The following is an 18,748-nucleotide window of genomic DNA, read 5'->3' on the forward strand; positions in this document are numbered from 1 at the left end:
CCAGCATGGGGCAGCCAGCTCTTCTCAGCCTTCAGACACAGAGCCATCACCCCAGGGTCACAGGCACTGAGCAAAGAGTCTGGCCTGCTGGGGTCCCAGCACCCTCCTCGTCTCTCCCTTGAGCTCCTATCCCACTGGCAGCGTGCCTGCCTGCTTTCCTCCTGGGCAGGAGTGAGCGGGTAGGGCAGAGAGCTCCAGGCAGCTCTGCTGGGTCCATCTGCTCATCCATCCCGCTGCAAAGTGGGTCCTGAGCAGAGCCCGGCTCCCAGCTCTGCAACCAGCTTGATCCGGACCTACCCAAGGCCACGAGGAACAGAAACACCTCCATCCCACATCCCTGTCCCACCAAACCTTGGGGAGCAGCTGAGACCCCAGGGCTGATCCTGGTGGATGCTGAGGGTCCCCATCACCCTCTGCTCAGTGGGGAGCCCCAGCCCCCGGCAGCGTTAGACCCTCCTCGGCAGGAAAGCGCAATGCGGCGCGCGCAGGTCCTCGGCACAATTAGCCAACAAGTGGCTGTTTTGTGAGGGATTGTTGCTGATGTGTTTTAAGTGGCTTTCTGAGTGGAAAATGTGAGGCGCTGGAGAGGCCGGCAGACAAAGAGGGGGATGCATTAGGTTTTATTGGTCTGCTTCACACACATCTGACATCACTCCACAGAGCAAGTTCTGCCCGGCTTTGGGGAAAATGAAAAATAAAGCAAGAAAAAGGGGCCGAGGGTACAGGGGCGGGGGGAGCACAAGTGATTCAAGCAGGCAAGTGGGGGCTTAATAGCAGGAGACACTGGAGCAAACTGTGTCAACCAGATGGGACCCGGGTGCCGCGGGAGGAGAGGGGAATTAGCCAACCCGCGCTTTGTTCCAGCAGAAAGTGCGGCCCTCTCCCCCCAGGAGCTGCCTACATGTGATATAATACAGCCCCTTTCAGCCGCTAAGCTGGCCAAGGACAAAAGTCACCGATAAATGGTGAGAGGGTGAGGCTGAAAGCAAAAGGCAGAGTTGCCAAGAGCCCCCGCTCTCTCCTTGGGCTGCCCACACTGCCACGCATCTGCCTTGGCCACCGGCGTGGGGACCCGTGGGCACGGCCGTGGTGGGGCTGGGGGCGATGCTGTGGGACAGGGCTGGGGGCAGGAGGGGTTTTGGAGGACGGTGCCTTCAGCAGGGGTGGCTGCAGCCTGTGTGGCGTTCAGGGGTTCTCTGTGTTTTCTCTGCCTGGATTCCCTCAGCCAGGCAAGAGCCCCCGCGCCTCGGGCATCCTCCAGCGTGCACCAGGAAGGGCTGGAGGCTGCTGTCCCGGCCACATCTCCCGGCAGCCCACTGCTTGGGCTTATTAGGCCAACGTGCATCCTTTACCTTCACTTCCAGGCTCCTATAAAAACACCCCCAGCACCAAATAACATAGTTCAAAAGTCTCTCCCCCAGCCTCAAACGCTGGGGAGCCAGAAGCAGACCCCACTGAGCGCTCTCCCTGCAGCTGCCTGCTTGCATCCATCAGCATCCCTTGGTTCTTCTGCAGCTCACCCAGAGCCCGGTGAGCACCTTGTGCCCCCACCCACTGCCACCCCCTTCCCGTGGCAGCCCCACGCCTGCTGCGTAGGGGGCTTGAGGGCTGAAGCCACCCCAGCCCCTCGAGTTTTGGACCCAAAGGCATCCCAGCTGCTGTGCCCCGGCACAGAGCTCAAGACCCATAAACTGGAAGGAGAAGATTCCAGACATCCCTGGTTTGAGCTGGCATCCCTGGTCTGTGGTGGCCCTCCCCTCCCAGCCCCCGGCAGGGACCCAGCTTGACCAAGCACTAAACCAGCCACAGAGCTGTGCAAACAAGCAGGACCCCCCCTCCTCCCCCCTACCCCCCCGGAGGGGTTTTCCTTGCTCTTGCAGAAATATTGATCCAGATAAACCAGGGAGACACATTAGGTGCCCCTGGGGGGTCAGGAGATCAGCGGCTCAGCTGGCCGCCCACCGCCCCATGCCTACTGGGTCCGGCTATGCAGGACCAGGATGGGCAGAGGGAGCACCAAGGGCCTTGGGAAGCCCCTTACGCCACCGAGGAGGCTGGGGCCAAAGTGCTTTTGCCAAGGGGAGGTAAAACAAATCGATGAAGGTCTGCTGTGACACGCTGACCCTGGCACTGAGCTGTGGGTTTAATGCGTGACAGTAAATCTGGGCGGGGGGCTCGGAGGCAGATGGCTGGAGGGGGGAGGTGAGACGGAGCACTTGCTGGTGGGACGAGGGAAGGGCAAGAGCTCCCAAACCGAGGGGAGGCTGGCAGAGCCCCTGGGGAAGGGAGAGGAGGTGGGAGAGGGCAGCTCAGACGCTGACATGGGGATGGGCGATGCCTCTGCCATGAGCAGGATGCTCCTGGTAGTCAAGCATCACTCCCAAGTGGTCCCTCCTGCTGCTGAACATGCCCTAGTTCGGCTGGGAAGGCTGCGGCTGCCAGAGCAGAGACCCCTAGGCTTTCTCCAAACCCGTTCCCATCCAGTTGAGGGGAAGCATCCCCTCCGAGTGGAGGTCTCGGTTTCCAGCCCTCTCCTCGCTCCCACCTCCCATCTCTCACCGCCCGCTGAAGCCAGAGGAGAGGGCAGGAAGGCACCAACGGCTGCGGATCCAGTTACCTGTGGCCAACAAAACCTACCTGTCCCTTCCCGGCCGCTCCCCCTGCCCCCTCTCCGGGGGAACAAACCAGCAGGACCCCCCTGGCCCTCCCTGAGCATCACCAGGTTGCTGCTGCCACAATCGAGTGACCAGATGGACGGCGGGCTCGCTCCACAGCCTCCTCTGTGGGTCCCTTGTCCCCCCATGTCCCCCTCCCCAGCCGGCTGAGCTTTGACGCTCTGTCCCCCCGGGGCAGCCTTTTGTCAGGGCCATGCAGAAGGGCCCCTGTGTCCCTCTGATCCCTGCCGGCCCCACGGCAGCCCGTCCCTGGCTGGAGCATAAAGCTGGCTTTCAGGGACCCGGCGTTGGGAAACTCCTGGGGAAGAAGCAAGGGAGCTTCTTATTAAACGGGGAGACAAAGCCACCTTGTTAAGGGGTTTACAAAGGCAGCCATCTCCTCCTTGCCTGGGAAGCTCACGACCGGCGACTCCCAACCTCACCGGGGGGATGGCGTTCCCCTGGAAAGATAGAAACACGTCGTAGCTGTGCTGTGCTGCAGTCCTGGGACCCATGTGCAGGCCCCAGCATGCCTCCCTTGCTCCCGTGAACCACTCGGAGCAATTTCCAAAGGGAAACGGGAGCCAAACACACATCATGGGGTATCCCAGGGTTTTCCCCTGAGTGTACCATCGCTACTCATCACTATGCCGTCCCCTGCCAAGGGATGCCATCCTCAACGCTGCGGCCCAGGGACCACTGCCTGCACAAAATTACATGATATTGGGTAGCGCAAGAGGATTTTCTGTCCCTCCTTTGAGAGAGGTAGGCAGGGGTCCCCACCCACGTGCCCCACAGATGGGGAAATGGAGTCCTAGGATAGGATGTGATGGGGAGACAGCCCCACAGGGCACAGCCATGAGACCTCCCTGCTTCCCTCCCGCAAAACATCATCCCTTTTGCTGGCACAGACCTGATGATCCTTTTCCCTGCCCGATAAAATAGAGTTTAAGCAAAAGCCCAGCAGTCCCACAGCTGTTCTGTCCCTCTGGGAATTTTCTCTTAACACTCATCTATTCTCACTGTATTTTGCAGGAATAAATCACCGCCTTGAACAAGGTCAGCATGGTCTTTGGGACAGCCTTTGTGGGATCTGATGGCAGCTCAGCCTCTGACGGGCACCCCTAAGCCCCTGGACCCCCCATTTTGCAGCCCACGCCTGGGAGCTCCACATACCATGGCCACATCTGAGCTCCCAGGATGTGTTGCCCAGACCTGTGCATTGTTCCAAGTTGTTCTTGGCAACGCTCGTGCTAAAATCCACGTGCATATTAAACCTTCAACCCAGTAATTACCTCTACCTCCAGAGAAACGGGAAAATTGATTTTGCCATAGTGATGCAGCAGGCTGCGGTAGCCAGCACTGGCTGGTCAGCTGATAAAAACTGGGACCCCCTGGGCACCTACAAAGGCCCCCTGGGCATGACAGCCAGCCGGGCAGGGGGAGGGGAGACCTGACTCTGCTGGCAATCCCTTGGGATGGGCAGAACAGGCCAAACCTCATACGCTGAGCCCAGCTGGGCAGCCAGTGTGTTGCCAAAAAAGCCAAATAACCAGCAAGGCGCTTTCACCCCTGCTTTTCCCTGTGGCACTCACTTTCCTCCCACCTACGCTTTCAGATGGTAGATACCCAATATCACACTTTCAGACTCTGGGGGGGCGGGATCCACATCCCTCCTGGCATCATCCCCTTCCTCCTGCCCCTGGGGAAATGCCATCCCTGGGCGAGTGAGGCTGGAGGACACGTCACCTTCACTGCTTTGAGCCAGCAAATGCACTGCTGCAGCCGCCCGCGCCTGGGTGCCACCCTGGGTGCCAGCCTCTTGCTGGGAAGGACTGGCCACAGCTCTGCACCCCCTAGGGCTGGGCTGGAGGCAGCTCTCCCTCGCCGGGACCAGCAATAAATTGGACTGCTGCAGCTTTAAAGAAGCTTGTCTACTCCTTGGCTGGCTGCAGGGCTGGTGGCAGCCGGGAGAGCCGGAGGACACCTGCGGAGATCCTGTACAGCTGGGGAAGATTAGCCTTTTCCACTAGACAAGACCCATTACCATGTTCCAATATACCATCACTTCCGCTAGGAGAGCCTGCAGATGAGATATCGATTGCAGTGACCCCGGACAAGCCCTTCCCTGGAGCCTGGGAGGGCGGCAGATCAGCCCTACGGCACGGCCTGCGGTGCAAAGAGGGGGTGCGGCTTCCCTAGGACATCCCCAGGGACCCCCAGCCCCAGGGCGGCAAGGGGCTGCCTTGGAGCAGGCTGGAGCTTGAGCAATGGCCAGTGTCACAGAGGGATGCGCAGAAGAGCTTTGAAGCCCAGCAGTGACCCGGGTCCCTTTCTGGGGTCCCTCTGGGCTCTTCCCAGCCGCAGCTCTGCCCTGGGGACAGGGAGCCCCCAGCCCACATTTGCTGCCCTTACAGCCAGGTGGGCATTGCAGAAATGGGCCTGCCACCTTGAAAGCTCAAAATGTTATCCCCAAAATGCCTCTGCCGAGGAGTTATCAGGTGGTTCAGGAGCTGCTCACATCGTGCCACTCACCCACTGCTTTTCCCTCTTGCTGCGACCTGAGGCTGGCAGGCCCCGGCCCTGAAACACCTCCCTGAGGCACACCAGCAGTGCTGGGAAACTGCAAGGAGAGCAGTGAGAAACCACCGAATCATGGGAACTGGAAGGGCTGATGGTAATTAAAGTAGTAAAGTAATTGAACACGTGGTGTTTGACTCACGGCATGCTACTGCTGCAGCCCCCAGTAGCTGCACCAAGAAGAAAGGGCAGGCACTTGCTGGGTCTCCCCTACCCTGCAACCCCATGATTTTCAAGAGTTTTATTTCCTCCTGCAAGACTCACACTGGGTTTGACTTGGCTTTTTGAGTACACCGAGCTCTGCTTTGCCAGCATGATGTGCTTTCAGCCTGGCTGGAAGCAGCAGCTGGAAGCTGACACACGCTGCTCCTCCATGGCAGACCACAGCCGTGTCCACCGCCGCCTCCGGGAGCAACCCTGTGCTGCCTGAGGAGCGGGAGCTGCCATGGTCCGAGCAGCCCCTGTCCTCAGCCCAAAACCTCATTGCACATCGCAGCAGGCATGGCAAGGCACAGGCAGCCGGGACATGCTCAGGTCCGGCGTCCGAAGGGCGGCAGCGTGAGTGCTGGAGAGGTGAGGCCCCGGAGCTAAACAGCTTTTTCCAGCTGATGATTTAAACAACCCGGGGGAGAGATGGCCCGATGAGCCCATCCAGAGCCCATCCAACGCTTCTTAAGCATTGCGGCACAAGAAGCTTCTGCTGTGACACGTTTTATTTGGTTTCCGCACACACAAGACAGCAGCTTCTCATTGCACCAAGTTCTTTCCAACTCCCCTTTGCCACGGAGAGCCCTGCACAGCCAAGCCCCGTCGCTGCCGAAGATGGACAGGGGAGCAACGCTGCCCGCTGCAGCACAGCATCCTTCCCCAGCACGCGGGAGGGCAGCAGCTCTGCTCCCATCTTGCTTTTTGGATGATCCCCCCAGGAGATGGCTCCTGATGACGTTTCAAGCCCTTTCCCCCACCTGGGAGGGGGCGGCTGTGGGAGGAACAGGGCTCAATGCCAGGCACCCATGCCGAACAGCACCCCCCCGCTGACCACCACCACTGCTGCGGGGCTGGGGGATGCTGCTCGTGTGGGACCCCCACCTGACGCTGCACTTCCAGCACAGGCTTGCTGCTGAAAGCAATGGGATGTAGGGAACGGGGTGGCCTTGTGCAGCATCCCCCCGCCTCACACCCCACGGGGGTCAGACAGGCCCCACCAGCCCAGAAAACCATTTCTCTCCCCTCGCCTGACAGCCCTCCGCTGCTTTCTCCTCCCAAGATGGTCGCTGCCAGTAATAGCAGGGAAAGTCACATCCAAGCTGGGAAAATAACATGTTATTTTCCTAGCTGTGATGTCAGAGCTTGTCACACTCGCCGACTCGGCAGCAGGGCAGGCAGGGCATGCCTGGCTGTCCCCAAATGGCCACCCGGCCCAGCTGTCCACCCGGGGACTGCAAAAACCTCCCCTTTTTTGGTGGCAGCTCTGCTTTTGCTCCTCAAACACACTGGAAAGCAGCACATCCCTGCCGCTGGGATGGGGCTGCCCGGTGCCCTGCAGCCGTGCCAGGCACTGCGGGGTGCAGCACGGTGGGTGCATCGCTTCCAGCCCTGGAGAGCACCGCTGCCCCCAGCCTGGGGACATGCACCATGGGGACACCCCAAACCAGATCCTTCCCCATCCTCAGTGTTACGGAGCAGCAGCACATCCTGAGTGTTTGCATGGGTCAGGAAGTGTTTTCTTTCTTCCCTCCTGCTTCCACAGCAGTTTTGGAGCAGGTCTCCCTTGCCAAACCATCCCTGCATCCCAGCCCAGCGCTGCAGCCTCAGCCCTGAGGGACAGAGGGACCCACAACCTGCCCAGACATGATGGGAGAAAGACCCACTGCCCAGCCTGGAGGGAGCGTTCCTCTCCTCCTTGCCTCCCGCAACACCACTGGAGGATATTTCCCATTTTTTCCTTTTCAGCAATCCCCATGCCTGCTCTTAAAACACACTAAAATAAAGACAAAAGAGATCAAATCTTCTTAACCCATCCCCGCCACTCAGCTCACCCCTCCGGTCCGGCACTGCGTGGGTGATGTCCCCCACTCCCCACCTTCACAAGAAGGTACCAACAACCCCCCCCACGTCCTTCAGAGACACTTAATCCATTACAAATTTCACAAAGCCTGGCTCGGGGAAGCGCTGGGCCAGAAGAGCAAACAAACAAGGCAGGAATAAAGCCCGACTCTCAATGAGCAGACCCAGCGCGTGGCTGGGGTTTTATTTCTTTCCCCACTTCTCCTCTGGCCAACCACCTTTTTTTTAATGACTGCATTTCACTTGCCGCCCCATAACAAAGCCATCACCTCCACCGTGACTCTGGGAGACAAGTTACAATTACAAATTACCACCACAATTAGTGCTAGTTCTTAGAGAAATTAGAAAGGGGAGCGGGAGGCTCGCATGCGATTGATTGCTATTCATCCTGCTTTACGGTGACCTTGCTCTGGAGACGATGATATTCCTTCAGCCTAGAAACCAGATTAAAAAAAAATTAATTGTAAATTAACAGTAATAACACACTTTTCCTTTCAATTAATTTAAGCAGAATGAGGGGGCGTGAAGAGCAGGCGTTTGTTAAGGCCTGTACAATTTAATTATATTTTTTTTTCCACGAGATAATGTAATTAATTTATCTTAGAGGGGTGGGGGGACATGGCGGATCGAGAAGAACAAAGCAGTTAACAGGCAACGGAAAAATTAAGAGCCCATTATGTAAATGCGGCGTGTTTTACAGCCCTGGAGCTGGGGGGCGGGGGAGTATGGTGGGGTCTGAGAAATAAGTAAAAGAATGAGACCGGCTGTGCTGGGGAAGGCTGTAATTAGCCAGGGCTGGAGGTGGGGGGGCTGGTTGCACCCCAGCATCAGTGGGGGCTTGGGGGGAGGCCCAGCTGCACTCCCAGAGCCCGAGCTGGGACGGGGAAGAGCCCTGGAGGTGCTGGGGGCTTTGCTCTCCACTTGGGGAGGGTCCCGTCTCGGCCCCACAAACCTCAGTGAGTTGATGTTGATGAAGCCGGTGGCGTCGGCGGGCTCGTAGTCCCCTTGCACGTTCATGCTGCGGAGAGAAAGGCACCGTCACTGGGACCGGGGGTCCCAGAGGGGCTGGGGGCTGCCTCTTGGGAAGGGAGAGGACACAGGTGACCCTGGAGCCGGCCGCTCCCCCCGGCCAGTGCCCACAACTTCCCCCTCATCTATTGCTGGTGGGTGTGGGGGCCTCGGGACAGGGTCCCTGCCAGCCCCCAGGGAAGCCACATGGCCTCAGGAGCAGTGGAGCTGCAAGGCCACCCTGATGGTGGTCCCTGGGCTCCCCCAGGCCCTGCTAGAGACATAGCCCTGAAGCTCCCTCCGTGGTCCCACATGTGCAGCATCACCCTTCCTTCCCGTGCTCCTGCACCGAGCAGGGATGCTCGCCCTGTCCCAGAGCCACCCCCTGGGTATGGCTGTCCCACGCCAGGCTGGGACAGCTTGCCCTGGGCAGGGAGCAGAGCTCTGGGCAGGGAACACTGCCTGGGCAGGGGACATTTCTCCGGGCAGGGCACTGGTGCTGGAGGACACCCCAGCATCACTGGGGTTTGTGGTGGTGGCAGCCAGTGCCTCAGTGCAGCACCAAGTGCATCCCCCTCCCCAAAGGCAGCAGCCACCCACCAAATCCCAACTCCAATAGTTTTCTACATCCCCAAACCACACAGCTCATTTCCCAGAAACCGCAAACCTTAACGGAGGAAGTGGAGGGAAATAAAGAAAAAAAAAAAAAAAAAAGAAGAAGAAAGAGTTTACAACAATTTTACCTCCCCTGACGGGCTACAGAAAAACCTCTGTGCTTTTATTTTTGCTCATTCGAGTGGTTCTGACCTGCTCTATAATTACGTTACTTTCTACCTACTGTGCAGAGGCATTTCCACACAGCTCTGCCTCTCACAGCTTTCTCCCGGGTTCCTGTGACGCCGTCACTCAAAGGCTTTCAAACCAGCGATGTAGAAATCAAAAAGAAAAGGAAAATGGTTGGAGACGCAGGGAGAATAAGTGCCCCTGCTTTTCTCTCCTTCTCTCTTTTTCCTCTGTCCCACCCCCCTCCATCCTCTTTTTTTTTTTTCTTCCTTCTTGTGTTGTTTTTTTTTTTTTTTTTTTTTTTAATACTTTATTCATTTAATCTCTCCAAGTGAGAGTGCAAAGCATAATGAAGGGTTGGGACGGATTATTAGGAGCTGTTGATTTTAAGGGGGAGGGAAGGGGGGGAAAAAAGCCAGAGAAGAGAAAGAGAGAAGATAATTTGACATTTACTCCGACTGATCTAAACTCATTCGGGTGTATTTATGGCTTATAAAGTGTTTAGAGAGATTGGAAGGGGTTGAGGGAGGGCTGGGGGGAAGCGGGCGAGCGAGCGAGCAAACAACGTGAAGAAAAGGGAAAAGCCAGAGGGAAAAAAATAATATTGACTTGAAAACACGGCTTGTGCTTTGACTGGGCGCTGGGCTGGGATGATGGCATCACCAGTGTCACCAGATGGGACAGGATGAGGTGGGATGGAGCGGGATGGGAGGGGATGGCGTGGGACAGAGTGGGATGCAACAAGATGGGGTGGGATGCTACAAATGGGGTGGGATGCTCACTGCCAGCACCCCACCCCAGCCTGGCCCCCCGAACCCCACTCACCTCACCAGCTCCTCGTTGTACAGCGACTGCGGGGACTCCCTGCCCAGGATGTAGACCTGACCCTTGAAGACAGAGAGGCGCACGGTGCCCGCCACCGCCTCCTGCGAGCGCGCGATGCAGTGCCGGAGGAACTCGCACTCGGGGCTGTGCCAGAAGCCTGTGGGTGGGAGGCAGGGTCAGCAGGGGCACGGGGGAGCCCGGGGTGCCCATGCAGGGCGGTCCCCCAGGCTAAGCCCTCCAAAGCAGACCCTGGGTAGTTTTCAAGGGAAGGAATGCAGTCACGGGACAGGGAGAGGGAAATGAGGTGCTGGGACAGCCAGCTTCAGCTCTGAGGGGTGGAGACCTCACGTGTGTCCCTTCCCCTTGGTGGCCCGTGGGTTCCCACCCGGGAAAGGAGGCTGGAACCGGCTGGTGGAGAAGAGGCAGTGGGGCCATTCTCCTTCCAGCTCCACCAGGAGGGGATGAGCATGGAAATTAAAAGCTTCGTTTAATAAGTACAAAACTGCCACTCAACAAACCCCATCTCAGGAGGGTCAAGTGGAGACAGACAGATGGACACAGAACTGGGGAGGATCAGCTCCCAGCTCCCAGCCCCCTGGGAAAGGCACAAATCCTCCCCTGGGATGGGCAGGGATCAGCCCTGAATGGCCAACCCCAACCGTGGGCTCTGCTCGGGGGGACGCAGCCCTCACAGCAACCCTTTGTCCCTGGGCAGCCCTGGCAAGGGTACCTCACGCAGGAATGGGGGTCCCAGCAGTGCAGCCCCCCAGCCCATCCCGGCAGGATGCAGAGCAGGGCGCTGCCCCCAGGTAACACAGCCCAGGGCAGATGTCTCAGCAGCCCTGGGTGGGCTCCCCTGCCTGGCCCTTCCCAGGGGAGCGGGGCTCAGCTTTCCCCTGCCACCACTTGTTGGGAAGTTCAGCTTGTTCCCCCTGTAATCCCAGAGCAAGAGGCTGACGGGACACTGGGAACCATTGCCAGCACCCAAGGAAAGCTCTTTCTAACCGTGATATGGCAAGTGCCTCCTCCTCCTGAGGCAGCCCCCTGGCACAGCAGCCCCCGGCACCTCGAGACCCCCAGGAGCCCAGACAGCAAGAGCTGGGCTGAAGCCCAGGCTGGGTGTTGGGGTGATGTGTGGCCACACCACAGCCCCCCAAAACACAGCCTGTGGGAACAGTTGTCAGCATCGCCGTCCAACAAGGCCACCACGGGCGCACAGAGGGGCCGTAGCCCTGCCTGCTGCCTCCATGCCCCCTCCTGTCCCTAAGCGGGGTAATTAGCAGGGGAGCCCTTGGAGACCTGGAATAAAGCCTGGGAGATGGAGAGGGAGATAGAGGTGGAGAGAGAAAGAGCCCATTCACCACCCTCCGGTCATCCCCAGGTTTTATCTCTCTCATCGCCCTCCCGCTCCCGGTCGCACACCGGTGCCCTCTCACCTTTCCCTTCCCAGCTGGGCTCCGGGGCCAAAGCCATTAAAGAAACAAACAATTTCTTTTGTTCTTTGGCCTCGCCAGCCCCTAGAGCAGGGCCGGATCCTGCAGCCCTGTCCCCGGGATCCGTGTAGCCCTGCTCTGAGGCACAGCATCAAAGCTCTGCAACCCCTCACCATTAAACCACCTCTCTAACCCTGATCCCCTCGGCCACCCCACCACAGCAGGTGGTTGGGGGGTGTGTGGGGGTTGGGGACCCCTTCCCCACAATCAGCATCTCCATGCAGGCAGGGACCCCGGCTCCAGGCAAATACACCCCTCTTTTTGGTAATCACCCTCCAGGTACAGCTCTTCAAACATCAGGATTGATGTAGGGCTGTTGCATCCCCATAAAAAATAAACCTGAGATACATTAAAATAATAACCAGCTACTTACATCCCAGCTCTGACAGCTCCAGGTGCAAGGAAGCATCCCCCCCCTCCTTGCCCCCCACCGCAGACACATTCCCCACTGGAAGCGATCCCCCTTAATGACCTTCCTGCCTGGTAACCACCATCCTGCCCTAATCACAGCCTGGGCAGGGGGACAATGGCATTTCTGCACCTGGCCCTACCTGCTTGGACGGGAACTGGCTTCAAAGCCACCCCTCCACAATGGGATCAATGGGGGTGAGGGAAGATAAACACTAATTCTCCCAAAATCAGGGTCTAGTTGCAATAATGAGGTGTTAAAGGAAGGTGAGCTTGAAAGCCTGGCCTCTGGCATGGGCACCCACGGGTGTTGTTTGCACCCCAGTGGGGTTGTTCCTCAGATTCTGGCTCAGCTGCTAGGGAAGTCTAGGACCATGCTGAAAATCCCCAGGGATTCAGCATCTGGAGCCAGGGAAACAGCAGCCTTCACCTGGCAGAGGTGGGGAGGGAGAAGCAAAATCATGATTCCCCAAGTGGCTCTTCAATCTGGTGGCTTTGCAAGCAAGCGGTTAGAAATAAACAAACAGGTTTATGCTTAAACTAAAAAAAAAAACACCCCACAACAAACCGACAAACCCCAACTTCAAATAAAGGCAGCCCAGGACAAAGTCTAATAAAAATAGCCAGCGGCAGGAGCAGCATCAGAGAGTGAATTAAGGCAAGGGCTGTGATTCAAGGGGAAGGTAACAAGAGACTTCTGCAGCCCCGGGAGCCTCGCGCTGCCTAAACCGTGGTTTAAGCAGCAAAGGGGCCTGGGCATTAAATGCCATTTGCTGAGGAAGATGCAGGAGGGAATGTCCATGGAGGAGAAGGTGCCAAAGACGAGCACAGGCATCAGAAACTGCAGGGGAGAAGACAGCCTGACCCAGTCCCGCTGGATCTGCTGCTGCCCAAAGCTCGAGCTCCTGGAGTCGGGTTATTTCCAGGGGAGCTTCTCCTGGAAGATCCCATGGGAATTATCACAGCCTTTGCAGTTGGAGAGAAATGCCTGATAAGTGACAGGAGGAGGAACCAAGAGGCTGAGAAATCAGGACATGTGAAAAATAAGAGTGTTGTTTGGCCGAGGGGCAGCAAATGTCTCCGGTGTGGGGTGCCCAGGGATGTCAGCTCTGGAGTGGGCAGGGGACGGGGGAAGAGCCGGGGCATGGGGACACCCCGCTGTGCTGGGAGCCCTGCAGCAGCCCCCCCGGTGTGGGCAGCAGGGTTTGAGCTCACCTACGGCATTTCAGGCTAACCCTGCTTCCTTCGGCTTAGCACCAGCGGCCGAGTCAGGGTTGACCCACAGAGCAGGTCCCAGGACAGGGCTGCTGTCCCCTCGGTGCCATTCCAGGTCCCCCCGGGTCCGGCAGCCTCCTGGCCCAGCAGGCTGTCCCCTGTGGCAGCCCCCCCCCCCCCCCCCCCCCCCCCCCCCCCCCCCCCCCCCCAGCAGTGCAGGGGGACTGAGCTGAGACCCCTCAAACAGCCCCCGCAGGTGGCTGAGCAGACCTGAGCTGGAGCTGCCGGGTGCACCACGGGAGGAAGGGCAAGGGGCCCCATTTCTGTCCCTAACTGTGCCTGCCAGCCAGCACCCCCTTGTCCCTTACGACTGCCAGCCCACCACAGTGCTGTCCTCCCCCAGGCCCGGCTGTGCCGGGAGCAGCTGGAAGCCCCTCCGGCAGCCCCCGGCAAAGCCACAACGCGCAGTGCCCCTGTGTGGGCTGCTCACCGCATAGCACGGCCAGCACCCTCCGTCCTGCAGCCCTCAGACCCCAGCCACAGCACCCTGAGGACCCCCTGTGCCGCACACCCCTGCGCTTCTCTCTGCCAGGGCATGGGAGAGGTCTCTGGCTTCAAATCCCACCGTGGGGATGGCTGTGCCGGGAGCCTGGGTGCTCCAGTGCCCCAAATCCCGGTGGGTTCCAGTGCCCCAAATCCCGGTGGGCTCCAGTGCCCCAAATCCTGGTGGGATCCCCTCCCCATGGGGCGAGGGCAGGTGGAGAGATGGAGTGGGCTGGAGGGGAGAGCTGGGGAAAGGTGATGTGGGGGGACAATGGGACGGTGAATTACAGCCTGTGAGACGTCCCAATGTGTCGGATGGGACAAAGTGGTGGCACCAGGCTGGGAGAGATGTTGGGAGCATCCCCCACCAGCAAGCCCTCATGGAAGGCAGCGTTGCCTCCCAAAGGCAGGTGTGGAGCCCCCCCCTCGGCATGAAAGCAGGCAGGGTGTGGGGCTAAGCTCAGCCCCCGGCACAAGCAAACCCATCCTTTCCCCCTTGAGTCGCTTCAAAATCCACACTGGAATTTTACAGCCCTGAGTGCATGGACCAGCGGGACCTGCAGCCTCCGGTAGCAACGAGGGAGGAGGAGGAGGAAGGCTGGGAGGATGCTGTGGTGGCAGGGCCAGGCCGAAGGACCGTACGTACCGTTGTACACCAGCTCGGAGAATTTCAAGGCAAGCCCCTGCTTGATTTTCCGTACTTCCCGGTCCATGGTGAAGGCCTCGATATCTAAATGCGCATGGTATAGGATCGTTCCCGCTGGGGTCTCATAGATACCTAGCCATTTTTCCAGGCAGGGGGAAAAGCAGAAAAAGAGAGAGAAACGAATGAGACCAAAACTGTCAGCAAATGACAAAAAATAATGACTTGGCTGACAGAAGGAGCTGTGGTCGAGCGCATTCAGTCCCAGCTCGCTGTAAAATGCATCTGTCATTATGTTCATGCTGGGGCCGAGACAGTCCACTCCGCACCTTGTGGAGAAAATTTCTAGATTCCCCTCTTTGAAGAGGCACTCTGACGAGGCTAAATGACAGGGTTTGGGAACCGATCCCCCCGCCGATCCGTGCCCAACGGTCTGCAGCTGAAAACCTGTAATTAAAGGAACGACGCGGGGCACAGGCGCGGGGAGCGAAGGCCTGAAATACCCTCCTCTCCCCTCAGCTGCGAGGAACAGCCCCGCGCGGCCGCTGTGAAGCAATGAGGCTACCTGGGGGCTGGGAGGGCAACCTCATTTGGGGCTGGCGGGGCCCCCCCCAGTCCCTTCCCACCTGCCCCCCCATTGCACAAGGCCTGGGGATGGAGGGATGCTTCTTATTTTGGCGATGGTGGCTAATGCTGTGGGTGAGCTGCTCCCTTTGTTACAGCCACTCGGGGCTTATTTTCTGCATAACGTGTTTACTTGGTGTTTAAATATGAGTGCAGTGCTCCGCTCCAGGTTGGATGTGTGTAGATAGGTGGGGGGGAGCGGAAACGTTGAGCTAGTCTGGCAATGAACATGGGGTGGGCATGGCTGTAACCTGCCCATGGCCAGGGCTGCTCCACCAGCACGTTCCTGTCCCCTGCCTGTCCACGGGGATGGTCCCCTCCCAGTGCCAGGCACCTGTGCTATGGCATGGCCATGGGAAGGGCAAAGGGCACTGCACTTTGCGCTGGCACGCAAAGAAACCCCATGGGAAAGCATCCCACCGAAAGGGGATGTGTCCCCAGCCCCAAGATGGGGTGAGGGGAGCCCACGGGGCTGTCATGGAGGCTCAAACGCACACCAGGTTCTGCCCACTCGGTGCCCTGGAGAGTGGCATAGGCTCAAGCATGTCCTGGGGTGGCCACAGTCCCACAGACATGGCAGGAGCCCTGCCTACTGTGGCAGCCCAAGTTCCTTCCACCAGCCCTCATCCCTACCAGGGACCATGTGTACCCTACAGGCAGGGGACAGGATGCAGCTGTCCCAGAGGAGAGCCACCCCCTGCTCTGAGGCCACCCCAGCGATGCGTGCTGTTGCAGCCCGGTCCTGGGGGACAGCTCAGCACCCATCCTCACGGGGCTGCGGGAGGAGACAACCAAGTTAACACCAAAAACCAGCCGTCGTGGCACACGGGCACAGAGGGCTGCTCTGTGCCCCTCCAGCCACGACCGTGAAGCTGAGCCCACCACTAACACCATTAATATTCCCTCTCCTTCCCCTTAGGAGGTGTTAAAGCCAATTTTGGTTGACCAAAGGTTTGAGTTTGTGTCGTTTGTGAGGTCTTGACGCTCACCTCCTGCCTGTTTGCCTGCACCCCTACCTGATGCTAGAGAACTGGGGACTGGAACATGACAGCCAGGGTGGAGGGAGCTGACAGCCGCACTCCCAGCCTCGCTGCCGAGGAGGCAAGAGACACCTTCAAAGTGACACTTGCAGTGTCTCCAAGTGTCTATTTTCACCTCCCCGTGTTTACAGGAAAAAGACAGAGGTGTCAGCGCTGCAGCCTGGTGAAGCTTCAATCACCCCGTAATTACTGCTGGGTAAGGGGGGGACCAGGGCCGGGGGGGCACATGGAGGGGGGGCAGCCAAGGAGACAGCTGCCACTGCTTAAAATTTTCTAATTTGTAACCTCGGCTGTCAGTTCACCTCCATCCGAGCAATTTTGCTGTGCTGAGTGCAGGCTGTCACTCCCGACGTCATCCCTGGGACGGGATGCAGTGGCTTCCTGAGGGGAAGAGGAGGGTGATGTTGCCCATGGGAAGATGCTGCCCAAATTTCGACCACTGGTCCAGGGTTGAGGCCCAGCGTGCCCGGTACGGGTTCATTGCAGGGAAGAGGTTTTCCACTTTCCTCCTCCATCTGCTCAGTGCACGGAGGGGAGGAAAAGGGAAAAGGAAGGAGAGAGCCAAGGGGAGGAAAAGCCCCAGCCAAAGGCAGCGCTCAGCTCTTTTGGCAGTGGCCATCCCCTCCTTCCTGCTTCCTCCCCACTGATTTCATTTACTTCACTTAATTAGCCCCCCTTCAGAGTTAAAAAGATAATTTGATAATGAGGATGTGAAAAGGCAGGAGAGGCAGGGCCACGCTCCTGCTTGCAGCCAAGAGCCCCCAGCCGAGCCATGGCCCCCCCAGCCGGCTGCAGAGCCGCTCCCTGGCACCCCATAATTAGCCACCCTCCTCCCACTAAAACAAATATGGCAAAATTGAATTAATAGGGCTTAAAAGGCTGGCGCGGGCACGCTCAGCTCACCCCTCGCCCATCAGGCCTTAACGAAGTTCAATTAGGAGCTTAGTAAAAATCAATGCAAATGAATTTTTCTCTTAGACTCCCCGGGTCTGGGAGGTGAGGGAGGGGAGGCACCTGGCAGGAGCCTTCGCTGGCACCGCCGTGGCCCCGGAGGGCTCTTGCTGTGCTGTGACTGCCCGTGCCTCAGTGTCCCTGCAGCGCGGGGGTCCCTGTGCCGCCCCAAGGAAGCGTCAGAACCCGGAGCCAGTGGGGCCACCGCATCCACTGGGATTTAAGGGACCATCTCCTCCCACCTGCGAGCCCAGGTCCCATCTCCTGCCCCTTTGACCCAAACCCCGTTGGGGGTCCAAGATGCTCCCTGAACTGCCCTGCACCCCAAAACCCCCAGGGGGAGGTGGGTACCGGCAGCACCCTCCTGCTCTGGCCTCCTCCCATCCCAGCTCTCCATCTCTCCCATAGAAGCAGATTCCTGGGAGGTTTCAGTTAATCCCAAAGAGCAAAACCAGGGGCGGGATCCTGCTCAAAGCAAGGAGGAAAACCTGCCACCAAGGTCTTGTCCCGGAGGTGCGTGCACCCCCACTGTCCCCAGAACACCCAGTCCTCCTGCATCTGCGGTGCACAAACACGGCAGCGATCGCTTGGCAATGTCATGCAGGAGACAGACATGACAGTTAAATGGGGTTTAGAGAAATTATTAAATGCTGGAAGGGTCACTAGAGCGTGTCAGTGGCTCTTAAAAAAATAAAATAGGTTTTGACAAATTACTCAGCATCTTGCATGCAAATGCGCAGGCTGGTGTGTGCAGTTTGGCGGTTTTTTCCTTCCTTCTTTTGGTTTTAATTTGATTATTCAAACTAGGATCAAATGATTTGGCGTTTTGGGTTTTTTTTTTGCCTTTTGTGGCTGACACTCTTGCAAAGGGGCTGGTGCCCTGCAGTGGGATGGGGGACCACAGGCTGAGTCTAACCGGAATATTTGCTGATGCCCTGCACAGAGGGCAAGTTTAAAGAAAGGGGGCATCTAATTAGGTGTTAGTGAGGTTTAAAACAAAAGCGTGGGGGCAAGGAGGTGGGAAATGATGATAAGCCACCTCATTACTTAGTTCTGCACGGGGCAGCTCGCTGCCTCCAGAGATTTCCAATGAAGCTCATCCTAATGGATGATCAATACTAAGAGTCACAGCCTCAAAAACACATAGATAAATCAAAGAATTGGCTTTAAAAAAAACTCAGTGATTTGCATTTGCCTCCTGCGCTTTGTACCTGTACTATAGAGCCTTGCACCCTCCAGGACCTCCCACGAGCATCTTCCCACATAAGCCCACAGCTCGGTGTTTTTACCACTGCAGACAGGTCTCACCCGGGATGTGGGGTCTCTGGTGGCACAGGGACCCCAGGGCTGGTGTGAACAGTGGCAGTGGCAGCGAGCAGGCAGCTGCCTTCATTAGAGAGCAGTGAGAAGCCCCTGTCAAAGGGAAATCTCAGTCAAAAGCTGATGGGGAGGGAGCAATTGAGGGCTGCTGGTGTGACCTGAGCCAGAGCATCCCAGTGATGCTCAGCACCTGACATGTCCCACCAGGGTTTTCCTTTTTTTTGCTGTTATTAGGACAGGGACGGCACCACTGGTGGGTGACTGCTCACCTCTGGACTTCATCCCAACGAAGCGGTTCTCCACTATGTCGATGCGCCCCACTCCGTGCTTGCCCCTGCCAAGGAGAAGGAAAGTTGCAGCCTCCCCAGCCCCACAGTGGGACATGTGGGGGACAAACCCCAAATGACAGTGTGGCCAGCCCCTGAGTAGCACTGGTGACCATTGGTAGTGACCCATGGTGGGTTCTTGCCATGGTGTGTGACAAGGAGGTGGATTTTCTCTCCTTTTCCCCTCCTTTTTGCTGTGCCAGCAGCCTCTCCATCCTCCCTCACTGCTGGGTCTGGCAGCACCACAAGGACCCATGGTACTTGGGCC

The 18,748-nt window shown here is 58.0% G+C and overlaps 1 protein-coding gene across 2 annotated transcripts in view; it reads right to left on the reverse strand.

Annotated features, from left to right (window-relative positions):
- Nucleotides 1–7,450: 7,450 nt before the first annotated feature.
- The window catches only part of ASS1 (argininosuccinate synthase 1), a 29,755-nt gene continuing 18,457 nt past the window's right edge, over nt 7,451–18,748 (reverse strand). For both annotated transcript variants that reach the window (XM_040607470.1, XM_040607471.1), the window contains exons 11-15: nt 18,424–18,488; nt 14,223–14,354; nt 9,918–10,074; nt 8,254–8,319; nt 7,451–7,735 (exon numbers count right to left, since the gene is read on the reverse strand). In XM_040607470.1, the coding sequence (XP_040463404.1) occupies nt 7,681–7,735; nt 8,254–8,319; nt 9,918–10,074; nt 14,223–14,354; nt 18,424–18,488 (475 nt within the window). In that variant the 3' untranslated portion in view covers nt 7,451–7,680. The remainder of the gene's footprint in view (nt 7,736–8,253; nt 8,320–9,917; nt 10,075–14,222; nt 14,355–18,423; nt 18,489–18,748) is intronic.

Source organism: Falco naumanni, chromosome 9 (assembly GCF_017639655.2).
Source record: "Falco naumanni isolate bFalNau1 chromosome 9, bFalNau1.pat, whole genome shotgun sequence".
NCBI lineage: Eukaryota > Metazoa > Chordata > Aves > Falconiformes > Falconidae > Falco > Falco naumanni.